Source organism: Lampris incognitus, chromosome 1 (assembly GCF_029633865.1).
Source record: "Lampris incognitus isolate fLamInc1 chromosome 1, fLamInc1.hap2, whole genome shotgun sequence".
Lineage (NCBI taxonomy): Eukaryota > Metazoa > Chordata > Actinopteri > Lampriformes > Lampridae > Lampris > Lampris incognitus.
Window position 1 is genome coordinate 22,725,863 of NC_079211.1, and position 14,062 is coordinate 22,739,924.

At 45.5% G+C, this 14,062-nt stretch overlaps 1 protein-coding gene across 1 annotated transcript; it reads right to left on the reverse strand.

The window, feature by feature from the left end:
• Nucleotides 1–219: 219 nt before the first annotated feature.
• On the reverse strand, nt 220–13,159 carry LOC130122709 (BTB/POZ domain-containing protein KCTD16-like). Its single transcript, XM_056291690.1, has 2 exons — nt 12,340–13,159; nt 220–671 (listed from the first exon to the last, which is right to left on the reverse strand). Exons 1-2 carry the CDS (start codon nt 13,157–13,159, stop codon nt 220–222), a joined length of 1,272 nt encoding a protein of 423 aa, XP_056147665.1.
• Between the last annotated feature and the right edge of the window lie 903 nt (nt 13,160–14,062).

Sequence of the window (14,062 nt, forward strand, 5' to 3'; positions counted from 1 at the left end):
TAGCCTATGCAGCTTGTGTCAGTTAACCCGCATGGATAGTGATAATACCACATATAGTCTTTCAGCCCTCTCTCTCTCTCTTTCAATCGCACTCACTCTCTCTATCTTTCTCTCTTTATCTTTATCTTTTCTCTTCTCTCCCTCCCTTGCTCACACACACACACACACACACACACACACACACACACACACACACACACACACACACAAACACACAACTTAGAGACGATACTTTCTAAGGAGCTCTGACTGCCACATGTACTTCCTTTCTGGAAAGCGCTCTGGGATTCTAATGCGACGGAAGTCCTGGATGCATTTCTCCAGCTCCTGCTCTGGAGTCAGCTTCTCCTTGTTGGCTTTCCTCTTTGCGGCCTCTCGTTCCCGAACCCCAAAGGTCCGCACGCGCAGCATATCTGTCTTCCGGCGCATCTCTGCCTGCTGCAACATCTGAGCTGGTCCTTTCTTGATGGCCCGGTCCAGTGTCTGGATGTTGGGCTGCCGGGTCACTGGGCCACAGATCACCGTCCCTTGCGGGGAGCTTGCCTCGGACTGGGTCTCAGAACAGGAAGTGGAGAGCTCATTGAAGGAGGTGCCGCTCTCTCCCTCGCGCTCGCTTTTGTGACTCTTGCAACAGCAGTCGCAGTGAGAAGATGACCACCTTGACGGCCCACCTAGAAAAGACACACACACACACACACACACACACACACACACACACACACACACACACACACACACACACACACACACACACACACACAAACACAAAACTGTCAATTATCAAGCCCATAAATTTCGGTAGATGTAAATTAATTTTTTTCGTTAGCTAGAACCACCCTTCATAAAGGGAGAGGTACTGTAAGCTAATGTTCCATATGAACAGCGGCAGATTACATTAGTAAATCAAAGGGAACAGTTTGTACTGTACTGACCAAACAAATGCTGACAAATGCTCCCAGCTATTTCAGTGTCATTCAACCCTGTTACCTGAGTGTGTTGGATGGGTACTTGTATATATATATATAGAGCGTTTTTTTCTGAAACCGTCAATGGTGTTGTGAGTGCTCGACAAATGAGGAGCGTAATATCAACTCGGATACAGGGGAAACGATTGTAATACATTGAAGTACAGGCCTGTTTCGTGCGTCTTGCACTAATCAGCTGCTAATGTTTTATTCACAAAGAATCATACATTTTACGTTGCCCAGGGTTACGCCCCTAATTTCGGCCAGTCGACCAGTCAGATGGGAAGCATTCAAACTATAACAACCAATGGGGTAGGTACTTATGATGCACAGCAACCAATGGAGGGGTAGAAAACATTACAACCAATGGGACTGGGGTTTGATTTGAAAAACATTTAGGGGCCAGGGCACTGTTGAAATGGCGTACATTAGAAATATAACAAGGTAATTTATGTGAATTATATATTGGGGTGGTGTTAGGGCACAGTTTGAAGGACAGGCAGTTAAAATATTAATATATATATACATATACACATACACATATTTAAAAAAACCTCTAATAAACATCATATTTGTATCATCTAATGGGGGGGGGGATAATAAAGATGTTTTACTTATAGTTACAAAGGAGATATTTTTTTGGTGTCTACAACTGGTGGCCAGTTCCTTTCTATTATTCAAGGTGGACATATCAGGTCTGCAAATAATAAAATACTTTTCTGCCAAGTACAGGTTACATCTTTTACCTCTAACTGAACATGCACTACTCTTTGCAAGGATTTTCCATGAGACAGAATAACTGATACTCTTGTCTACCAATGACCAAATGTGGCGGCTTAATGCCGTTGCATTTTCCGCGTGCTATAATAAGAATGTTTCCCCATCTGATTGGTCGATGTCTAACCGAAATTAGGGGCGTAACTCTGGGCAACGTAAAATGTATGATTCTTTGTGAATAAAACATTAGCAGCTGATGAGTGCGAGACACACGAAACAGGCCTGTACTGCAATGTATTAAAATATTTTTTCCTGTATCCGTGTTTATATATATATATATATACATACATACATACATATATATACACACACACACACACACACATATATATATATATACACACACACACACACACACACATATATATATATATATATATATATATATATAAACAGCTGATGATTGCTTATGGCATGAAACAGGCTTGTACTGTCTCATAAAGAATTTACTTGACTCACTGGATTATTTTGCTCCTTATTTGTTGAGCACTTTCCCTACCATTGAGTGTTTCTTTTAACAAAGTTTTATATATATATACACACACACACATATATATATTGTTTTTTTGTGTGCATGCATGCGTGTGTGTGTGTGTGTGTGTGTGTGTGTGTGTGTGTGCATGTCTAGGAGGGCATGAACATAAGAACTTGCAGCATATTGCTATTGACCTTTAATTACTGACATGTTGTGCTGTGCATGCTGCCTCCTCAGATAAGGAGGGCCTCGGAGCTCAGTACACCTAGGTGCAGCCCTCCCACTTCCCAGGGCAAAGCTTGTCTTGGAGCCAAGGCAATCTGCTTTGCTTTCAAAATTTCTTATTAGAACTATCACCTGGCTGCCTTGTAATAACAAGCTGATGTATTACTCTCTGTCTGGACTCTCTCAGTCAAATAAGTCAGGGAGGCGCGTCCACCCTCCAGGAGCCAACAAGTTCGAAAAAATGGTAAACACATGGCATAATTCATCTGGACTGTTAGAAGGTGGTAACAGAATGGGGTCAGTGAGTAGTGGAGGGAACAAAGGTACCTGCTGGCCCCATTGGTGGCCTGACCTGCCATCATGCAGGATGGATATGTGCAGCAAACCTGATACCAGCCAAGCAGTTGAACCAAATAGACTCAGCACATCTCAATCTCATCTTGTCTCATCTCATCTCACATCCTCCCATACTGTCAATTATGAACTGAAAATATGAGCATGTGTTACTGGCGGGCGTGTTTTTATTTCAACGAGACTTGATGAGCAGCCACGATTTTCTGTCAAGATCTTCAACAATGATTTTGGCAGTAATTTTATACTGTCACCCAGTGTTTTTCTCTGCCCAAAGATCTTTTTTTTTCCCATCAGCGGGCAAAAATTCATTCTCGTATATTCATTTCAATGAGACATTACTGACAAAAGAGAATCAAAGCAGCACCATGCAGGTCCATTAAAATAATTCACTGCAAAACAGGTCTCATTTTGATTTTCTAAAATCAAAAAATAAGAGTAGTGCTCAATGAAATAGAAAAATACAACTTTGCCATAAAAACACCCTAATAGCTTTTCCAGTGTAATATTACAGCCCATATTGCAACTATCTCAGTGGGAGCAATAATTTGGCCATTACCTCCTTCCATTGCCAGTGCCAATTTATATTGAACAGAGTTCAAGGGGGATTTTAACCTCTCTGCTTACTCTAATAATGTCCTTATCACGGGTGCTGTGATTGCATTGGGCTGATAGTGAGAGTCCCTAACAGCTTTTTAATGGGTAATCCATGACTAAAGAGGCCAATCAGAACACTCGTTTCCTCCCACAGAAAATGAATCAAGCTAAATCCAGCAGACTGCCAGCACCAGGCAAATGGAGGCACACGCTTTATTGAGAACCATGAGCGGGAAGGACCGAGTAGCGTTTCTAAATTGATGGATGCTGCAGACCAGAAGCCTGGTCCATTGAGGAATCTGGGCAGAACCCAGAAACAGCATCATAAAAATTTCAAGCCATTGCAATTGTACATTTGCCAACTGACAGACAGAGCATCACCTGGGATTTCATTCTCCTTTGGTCGTGTTTGACTGTGTCTTAATGGGGCAGCAGCAGGAGATGAGTGCTGCAATGTATCAGGCAATAAAAAGACAAACAAGCACAGAAAACAAATAAATAAAACATATGTCACTCAGCAGTTTGTGTAAACAAGGCTTTCAAAAGGACCCAACCAATTACTGCTGTTTGGATGTCTGTGGTGACGAGTTTTGATTGTTCACAACTGTGGCCGAAGCAGAAATGTTTAACAAACCTTGCAGAGAAATGGTAGTCATACCCAAGTACATTTAAGCAAGTGGATGTCTATTAAACGCCACAGTGTCTTTTCAGGGAAGCCATTGATTGCGATGTGTGTGTGTGGTTTTTTTTTGGTTTTTTTTTCTGGAATCTATACTGCTGGCCTGAGAGATCATATTCCTACTCCATTAAAAGACTGGGGCCGCACTTCAGGCTGGACTCAGAGGATGGAGCGGATGTGTCTATGAGTGCATAAATCACAGAGAGAGAGAGAGAGAGAGAGAGAGAGAGAGAGGAGAGAGAGAGAGAGAGAGAGAGAGAGAGAGAGAGAGAGAGAGAGAGAGAGAGAGAGAGAGAGAGAGAGAGAGAGAGAGAGTGAGAGTGAGAGTGAGAGTGAGAGTTCTGCACTAGGGAAGAATACAGAGACTGGCGTATCATCGAGGTGTGCTAAAACTCTTTGCAACCTCTCATAAGAGTAGGAATCTTACATTCATGACTGAAAGCTGCGGAAATTTTACAGAGGTCCAAGTGCGCCGAGATTTTGCTCCCAGTAAATGGCAGCGAAGTAGGACATGAACATTAAAGGCAGTCTTGTTTCTCTCTCACACACACACTCACACGCACACGCGCGCGCGCGCACACACACACACACACACACACACACACAAGCATGTAAATGTCACTGGGTTTATTGCCGGACAGCAGTGTTTTGCTTTTCCTCAGATTCTGGACTGACTCATCAGAGATTTCACTAGTAATGATGGGGGTCTTTGTTTCAAATGGATGGATGGAAATATTTCTTTAATATTACAGCAATCTTGCGCTCGTGTAAAGAGAGAGGATAGGCCCAGTCAACACAGCAGCTTCCATGCTGAGCAAACTCGTTAAGCTGTGGTGGGTTTCAGGCGACCAGCCGTGTCAGATGTCAAACAAGCCATTACATCTCCAGACTGAAGATGTTATGGATCGAGAAGTTAAAGGAGCTGTAGGTTACTTTCTTCTAATACCACTTTGGTGAAATCCTCATAATAAACTGAGAGATATCCATCAAGTAAATGTACTGTGAAAAAGATCCGGTCTCCGTGGCTGCTCCAGGGGGTTGTATTCTGGCTCGTAAAAATCCACTTGGTCTGAATGAAACAACCCATCACTGCTTGCGTAGGGGCGTCCCCACCTCAATGGCAATCACGTCGTGTCTACACGCAGGGCAGCCCGGTACTTTGGCGATAGGGATCGTTATAAAGACTTCACCTGTAAGTAAGAGTGCTTAACAACAATGTATGTGTAACTAAGAGATCCACTGAGAAAAAGTATTTTTTATTTTTATGTTATTTTTATTATTTTTTTCCACCCCCGTTTTCTCCCCAATTGTACCCGGCCAATTACTCCACTCTTCCGATCCGTCCCGGTCGGTGCTCCACCCCCTCTGCTGATCCGACGAGGGCTGCAGACTACCGCATGCCTCCTCCGATACATGTGGAGTTGCCAGCAGCCTCTTTTCACCTGACAATGAGGAGTTTCGCCGGGGGGGACATAGCGCGTGGGAGGATCATGCTACCCCCCCCCCCAGTTCCCCTTCCCCCCTGAATAGGTGCCCCGACCGACCAGAGGAGGCGCTAGTGAAGCGATCAGGACACATACCCACATCCGGCTTCCCACCCCATCTGTAGGGAGGCCCGACCAAGCCAGAGGTAACACGGGGATTCAAACCGGCGACCCCCGTGTTGGTAGACAACGGAATAGACTGCTACGTTACCCGGACGCCCCCCCCCCCAAAAAAAGTATTGTAACGATCATGAATGAGTAGACTCGCTAACCGATTGGCTAACGGGTCGGACCCTTTAGTTGACTGGTTAGCGCAGGCGACCCGGGTTCACGTCCCGGCTGCAGCGGTTCCCAGCTGCTCCTGAATTTGCTGCATTGGTATCAGAAGTGGGTTGGTGAGACCGTGAGGCCATCGGAAGCGTGTGCGCCCAGAGGCGTGAGGGAGCTGATATGCTTAAACGCAGGGACGCGCTTCCCGAAGGAGGTGGGCAGTGTAACGACGGATGACTAGACTCGCTAGCCCTTGGCTAACGGGTCGGACCCTAGTTGACTAGTTAGCGCAGACACCCGTGGTGCGGGCGACCTGGGTCCACTTCCCAGCTGCGGCGGCGGTTTCCGGCTACGTTGGTGTCAGAAGTGGGATGGTGAGGCCATCGGAAGCGCGTGAGCCCAGAGGCGCGAGGGAGCTGATATGCTAAAGTGCGGGGACGCGCTTCCCGAAGGAGCGAGGTAGTGTAATGATCATGGATGAGTAGACTCGCTAGCCGGTTGGCTAATGGGTCGGAACCTTTAGCCGACTGGTTAACGTAGTCGCCCGTGGTGCGGGAGACCCGTGATCGCGTCCTGGCTGCGGCGGTTCCCGGCTGCCCCCTGAATTCGCTACAGACGTTATTACATGCACAGATTGACAATGTTGATTCTGCCAGTTACAATGGCTAAACTCATACTCGAGCATGAACCCGGTTTGGGGGGCGGATTTTTTTTGGGGGGGGGGGTTGTGTCAAAGTTGCTCAACTCTTCAAATTTACTTCCAGTAACTTTAAACTTGTCAATATCCCTGGTAACCTGTGCCAGCTGAAGAGAGGTTCTGAGCACAAAGCAACTTTTCGGTGCACTGCTCTCCAAGTCTGTCAAAGCCCTCTGTACTTTTCGAGATCTGAAACGTGCATGTTCGTTGATTTTCTTGCCTGAAATCAGATTTTTATCTGCTTCTTTTTTTTGTACTCACATCAAAAGCGTGTCTTACTGAGCATTGTGAATAATCTATGTTAAAAAGCTGATTCATTTTCTAAGGCAGTAACTATACTATGCATGGTTCAATTTTAAGACAATCTCATTTTCTGGCATCGCTCCCACCTCCCCATTAAAACTTGGGTCATAAAATAAACAAATCATTTTCTAACAGTGTGCAGAGCAACAGCCTTAATTGTTTGTTTAGAGGAACTTCGTGGTGTGTCAGGGTAACACATCAGCTCTATATTCTCAAGATCCCCTCAGTTTACTCAAATGATTTTTACCCAGCCAAGTCCTCAGGATGAGCCTTGTTTGTGTGCTTGTTAACCCCCCAAATTAGGCCAGCTTGTCCTTGCAGGGGGGAAAGGCTCGTCTTGCAGAGGCAACCGCTATACTTGCAGGAAAAGGGGAAACCTGGCATGCTCAGAAAGGCCTATCACTTGCTCCAAAATGTATCATTCCAGATTACAACCCACCTAGATCTATGGCTCCTCTCATCATCCTGCTCAGTATAATTATACATCTAACAGCTGCATGAATATGAAAATTTAGATTCATATTACCTCCACACACACATAGCCCCCTCCTCTGAGGTGACCATAGATGGTATCACTAATGAGAAAAACCTGACGGAGAGTAGTGAGGTTGTGAGTGATGAGTTGGGGGGGGTGACTAGAATCCCACCAAATTTTAGCCAACACACACTCCAACCAATCCGAAGATACAGAGTCTCTCTCTCTCTCTCTCTCTCTCTCTCTCTCTCTCTCTCTCTCTCTCTCTCTCTCTCTCTCTCTCTCTCTCTCTCTCTCTCTCTCTCTCTCTCTCTCTCTCTCTCTCTCTCTCTCTCACTCTCTCTTTATCTCTCTCTTTCTGTCTGTCTCATAGAGTCATTACTGTTCCGATACAAATGATCTGCCTTCTGTGAACAAAGTAACAATTTCATCAGCTGACTGATCGACTCATATAAGTGCCTTCCCCTCCCAGATGAGCAAGCAAGGCAGACAGATTGGAGCGTCTATGTCAGCTTCTCCCCGCAGGCCTGGCCCCAACCCAACCTCGACCCTCGCCATCGCACTCCTTCCCTCATGAATGAGTGATAATGGAGCGAGATGAGGCAAGCAGAGAGAGAGTGGAGAGAGAGTGTCTTCAGGATTTGGAGAACTCTTCTCATCACGTAAATTATGCCTCGAGAGGCTGGAGGTAAGAGGTTGTATGGTGTTGGGGGGGGATCCTTGACCCTCTACCAAGTCAAGTGCAAATAAAAGACTGAAAACATGAGGCAACAACTAACTGAGGAAATTAAGAGTAAACTTCCATGCACAATTGCTGACTCCTCTTTTCATCTCATGGGTACTGAACTAATTACATCAGTTCAATTCTTAAGTAAAAGGACTACACCCTCTGAGTCACAACACAGACCATAAACGTCAAATTGTCACTCGTTCTTTACATTACCAGCCTCGCACCCTCAGGAACAGACGTGCCAATACAATTACGGTCTTACTGAGACATCAGTCAGAAGCTTTGGTCGTGATCAATGATGCAAATAATCATTGCCTTATAAAACAGAGCTGATAAAGCTGAGGTAGAGGTCAGACAGAGAGTAAAATATGGCCAGGAGCCAAAATGTCAGCCATTGCAGCTGCTAATTGGCACAGATGAAATTCAGGGTCAATTGATTTTTGCTTGCTGGCTTTACGCTTTACTTCATTCATGGCATTGCAAGAGTCCATCCTTTGTTACTCCTATATATTCACACCATTCTTCCTGCATACCAACACAATGGCTATCCTGGCTCCAAACTACACAGCACATGTGAGAAGTTGTGCTATCAAATGGACTTGTACCTCTTGAGAGATCATAGTGGGAGTAGATTTGCGTTAGTACAATTTTTTGCACCTGTGCCCTCATAGAGAGATATTAATATACCAAAATGGCAGGACCATGTAATACACGATGACTACTGACTGTGTTAAAGTAATAGCTGAAATACCATCAAAACGTATCTTGCTTTTTTTCTTTTCAAAATGAGTCCTTCAGGGCACAACGCTCAAACTAAAGATGATTGATTGCATTTCAAATTAAAAACTTTCCACTTTGCATCCATAGCTTTGCAGTAGACTCAATATTACTCCTCGAGATGAGCCAGCATGGCTACTTGACCTGATGTACTGCACAGGGTCCAGTTACTATAGCGAGAAAAATGGCACAAGCAAATGCTTGTACCTTGCTTCTGAGACTTTTCCAGCCCAGGTGCTCTGTGGACTTATGTGAGTTATTCATAGAAGGACCATCCATCTCTTGTAAGCATTGCCAATCCATCCAAGCTCCAACTAGGCTCTTTGGGAGCACCGGGACAGCCCAATCTCAGCCTCCATTACACCCAAGCAATTGATTGCTTTCCTCCCTTGCTCCCCGTCATCTAGTGGCCATTGTTCAGGGCCCATTATGGTCACAAATCATCTCGTTCACACGGCAAATGAAGACTGCACATTTATATTAGCAGAGCACACCTGGCAAGTGTAATCATTCTCCATTTATATACGCCTCTCAATTTGACAGACACCATTGCACAACTCCTCTTGGGAAGGGACAATGAATTTGTCTCTGCCGTTACCAATCCTGCTGTAGAATGATGATGTTTTCTGCCATGATTGCCTACATGTGTTATGAGGTTATGTCATCATAGAAATGCAATAATATGTAATTTGTACGTTTGATCCCCCCCACCATTATAATTCACTGACTGGGGGAAAGTTTTCTGCTTTCATTTTCTGCTCTCCTTTTGCAAATATGATTTCAAATAGCACTTGGCGAAAAGGTGTTGTTGTAAATCATCAATTTTGATTCCCGAACACTATTTAAAATGGGACCATCTTTGTCTTTGACGATAACTTATTCTCCAGGGATTCTGTGGAGACAAAATAACGTTTAGATCGCTCTGATTGCTTTTTTTTAATTAGGGGACATTCTCCCTTTTCCCCAGAGATAATTAGCAATAGTAAGTCTGGTCCCAAATGCAAATACAAGGTTAGAGTCATTTGTCACTGGGGTAATAATGTTGTCAGTACCAATCAACAACTTAAATGTCTTTATCATAACAGACAACCTACGCTTTAACTCGAAAAATTACCTCATAAACTCATCTCTGCAGAAATGAACACCATGCATACAGTATTACCTAAGACCAGCATCTTGGCTAAAGGTTTATTCTTGCAGACCCAAGCTCATTCCCCAGCCTCTAACCATACAAACTAATGTTTTCTATCCCATTCATTCCTGTGTATGTTGGTGATGTGTTCTTATGTGGTTTTTTTTCTCATCGTTGTTTATTCAAAGGTTGACCTGGATCTTATCTAGCAAAATGCAAATTTTTCATCACTGCCATCGGGTGCAAAGCCACTAATCCAAGTTGAATGCTTTAACACATTGGCCCAGTAGCTTAAAGTACCAGTTGGGTTGTGCTCAGCTGCAAGTGTTGGATAAAATCAAGGGAAATCATCCTATTTGGCAGGACTGGATGATAATAATTAACAATGTAATGTCTTCACTTCACATAGGAGCCAGTGCCCAGGCTGTTATTACGGATGAGACATTATCAGTCACTACTGCCAAGCATTGAATTGTGAGCATCTGCTGAACTGTGAGCTCTCTTTTGGCAGCTGTAGTCCACATGCTGAAGGGAGTCAGTGGAGCCTGCAGAAAACAACCGATGCATTTAACAAGACAAGTCACATGAATGACAGTAGACAGCTGAGCAGCCTTGAAGGAAACCTCTTCTTTTTTCAAATTATAAACACGGCCCGGCTAGTATTTCCTTATTTACACTTGTTGCAACTCAAAGATTGGGAAGGCATGTCAAACATCATTGAACGTTCCTGTTTGGAAATATATTAAATAGAATGCAATAGAATACATCAGTTTTGAGCACCCCTAAAGGTGCACTTGTCTTCATGTATTCTTGGTTGAAGTTTCGCTGCCATAGGCCAGGCTGTGTCCCACATTTGGAATCAGGTTACAGTCTTAGTTTTACCGGTGGATGTGGGCCACTGTGCTGCGGCTGTGGCACAGGGGCTCTCATGTCTGTCTGTGTTTGATGTGTCTATCCATCATCTTGACGAGCCCTCTGTCTCCTAACTCTATGATGCCTTCCTTTCATCCCCATCCTGTCTGCGCTCTTTTATTCACATCTCTCTGTCGTCTCTCCCACACTTCCCTCTCCTACTCAAACCCACTGAACACTCTCTATCCCATTACTTAACTTTATCTATTTCTGCTCTTTCTCACCCCCACCTCTTTTCTGCCTGACTTCTCTTCATCCGTGCCAGATCTCATGCAACTTTTACTTCCTCATCTCTTCTGCTCAGCCTGTAATTCCTCCCATCTGCTCACTTTTCTGTTGACTTACAACCTTTAAACTTCCCTTTAAAGCCCCTGTGCTTATCACTCTCCCTTGCTTGCTCTTCTTACTTCTCTCTCTCTCTCTCTCTCTCTCTCTCTCTCTCTCTCTCTCTCTCTCTCTCTCTCTCTCTCTCTCTCTCTCTCTCTCTCTCTCTCTCTCTCTCTCTCTCTCTCTCTCTCTCTCTCTCTCTCTTTCTCTCTCTCTTGCTCACTTGCTCTCTCTTTCCAGCAGATGCTGCTCTTCCTGAACTCCTTATATTTTTCCCATTACCACTTGGACCTCTACACCCCCACCTCCACCTCTGCCCTCCAGCCTCTCTTCCTCTCCAATGCATCAGTCATAAGGCAGCGTCTACTGATGAGGTCGGGGGGGACGGACCACGGACACCCTACGCTGTGCTCCAAAAAGCCAAATGACGCAGTAAAATCCTATCTGACTCAATGTGTCTGGGGTCAAATCACACCTCTCTGTTGCAATTACATTAACGGCACTAAGGGCCCGTCATTAGCAAACCATATGGTTTGTCTTCCTCTGCTCACCCCACACCACCCCCAACCTTGACCCACAACTGGATGTTTTTTTTCCCCAGGCTTCCAAAGTGAGCCACTTGGAATAATGAACAAACTGCTTTTAATTGGCCATATGGTCCAGTTCCTCCCTCATTCAAGGGGAAGACTGAGCTAAATCAGTGGTTAAATGAAGGCATTTGCTGATGGGCCAGTCTTTGTCTCTCCTCACATTTCCTTAAATAGAGCACCTGATTGAGTGAATATAACAGCACTGAATGTGACGTTTTGGTGCCCAGTGGTACTATATTATTCATAACATATGCCCCCTTAGGCTTTCAGACCCAGGCAGCAATCCTTGTTTACGCATAATATATGTGCATTGGCGAAAGTTTGCATAACCACAGCAGCACAGTGATTCAGACCGCCCCACCCCCACCCCCCCCACCCCAGACCTGAGGGGAAATTTGCCTCTGAAGAGGTTACGAAGTCAGCGATTGTGAGGGACGATAAGGGGGTGCGTGCGCTTCTTAGTCAAGGGTAAGGAGTAACTCAACCACGCCTTCTAGTGGTGGAAGCCGCGCCGTCCCATCATTGTAGAGATTAATTAATCTACTTAAACAAAACAAAAAAAACTTCACTTACGATAAAAGACGTACTGTGTGTAGTTGGACCAGACCCTGTCGTCCGCGTAATGGCCGACGGAGGATGCAGTAAGAGATGAGTTGCAGGCTGCTATGTGGAAGCCGCTTTCCGACAGCATGTCGAAGGCTCTTTCCAGGTGTCGGAACCTGAGGTAGAACCTGCAGGTGTACCGGTCCGGTGGTCTGTCTGAATCACGGCTCTCGTTCAGGGCGTCCCCAAAGATGTCTTTGGCCAATCCGATCCTGCCGCTAATAAAGATCCTTGGCACTTTCTTGGCTTTGGCGTCCGATTGCCCCTCTCTGCCCCCCGGGGCGCAAGTGCCTTTGACACCGACCGTGATATAGCCGTACCTCCGGTCCAGCGAATAAGAGGGGTAAAACCTCTGGTCACTACCCTGCGACGCATCGTCGAAATCACTGAAGTAGAAGTCGTCGCATAGTTTCGATTCGTCGGATGACAGAAGTTTGACTAATTCTGGCAGCTGGAAATATTCCGCCTCCCTTTTCAGACGTCCTCTCTCGGGGAAGTGGTCAGGAAGGACGACTTGCTTGTCTCTCAGGTAATCCAATACGTACCGAAATAGAAAGCCATCTCTGTCGATGAAATAGCGTCCTCTGAGGTCCCGGGACAGGTCGTTCGAGGATCCTTTCTTACTGGAGAACAGCTTACCGAGGAGGGAATTTGGGATGCTGGTCAAGGTGGCATGACGAGTGTAGTACACCTGTCCACCCACATTGAGTTCAATCACGTCCGACGGGGGGTTTTGAACTGACCCTTGCTCCTTTGAAGGTTGCGTCTTGCAGTTTTCGCTCAGTGCCATCTTCGGTTCTTCAAATGGTGTCGGTCTGGATCGCCGAGCGCGGGTTTTCTAGAAGTTCAGGGTAACGAACATGTTCTTTCGTGCGCTCACGTCCACAGAACGGCGCTGGTTCGAGCTGTCATCCCCACCTTCGGTCTCAGTGGAAGAAATTCCAAAAGTGTGCCTATTATCCCTCAACTCCATGTGTGGATGACGTGCCAGCCAGCCGTGCTTGCTCTTTGGACAGAATCGATCATCGTAACTATCATGTTAGGGACATCCGCTGCAACGGGTCATTAGTGACTTCACAGAAACATCCTCACCTCACACGGGGATTTTGTTCGGCATCAAAAAAAGTTAAGAAAAAAAAAAGGTTTTCCACAAGTTATTTTCTTCCGAGAAAAGGGTTCGGCGTTTTGCATCCAGCTCCTCGTGCAGTGATAAGTCCAAGATAATTTGACCAAAAAAGAGAGAGAGAGAGCGAAAGAAAACCCGACGTTCTCACAAGCTTGGCGGTTTGCAGATGGGGTGTTGGAATGGCATTGCCCCTGCCCCGAGACGTGTGGGAAATGGAATTGAAGGGGAACCCCTGCGCGCGTCCATCTCTCCAAACCGCTGAGTGCGGTAACGGTTGGTGCGGCACAACGCGCCGCAGAAGGTTTAAGAAGAAGAAGAAGATGCTGCTCCAAGCTGTGCGAGCGCGAGAGAGGGAGAGAGAGAAAAAACTCGTCCCATGAGTAACGTCTTACATCATCTTAAAGGAAAATGACATTTGCAAACGATCGACGTATAAAAAAAGGCCTATTGGTGTGTTAACCTTCAGTGTAGGCTGCTCGTGTCATATTCCTTGCCACCGTGATCTAAAGGAGAAGGTGCACCCTGCAGAACAGATCAATGCATATCGGTGCATGCTGGTTTATTTTC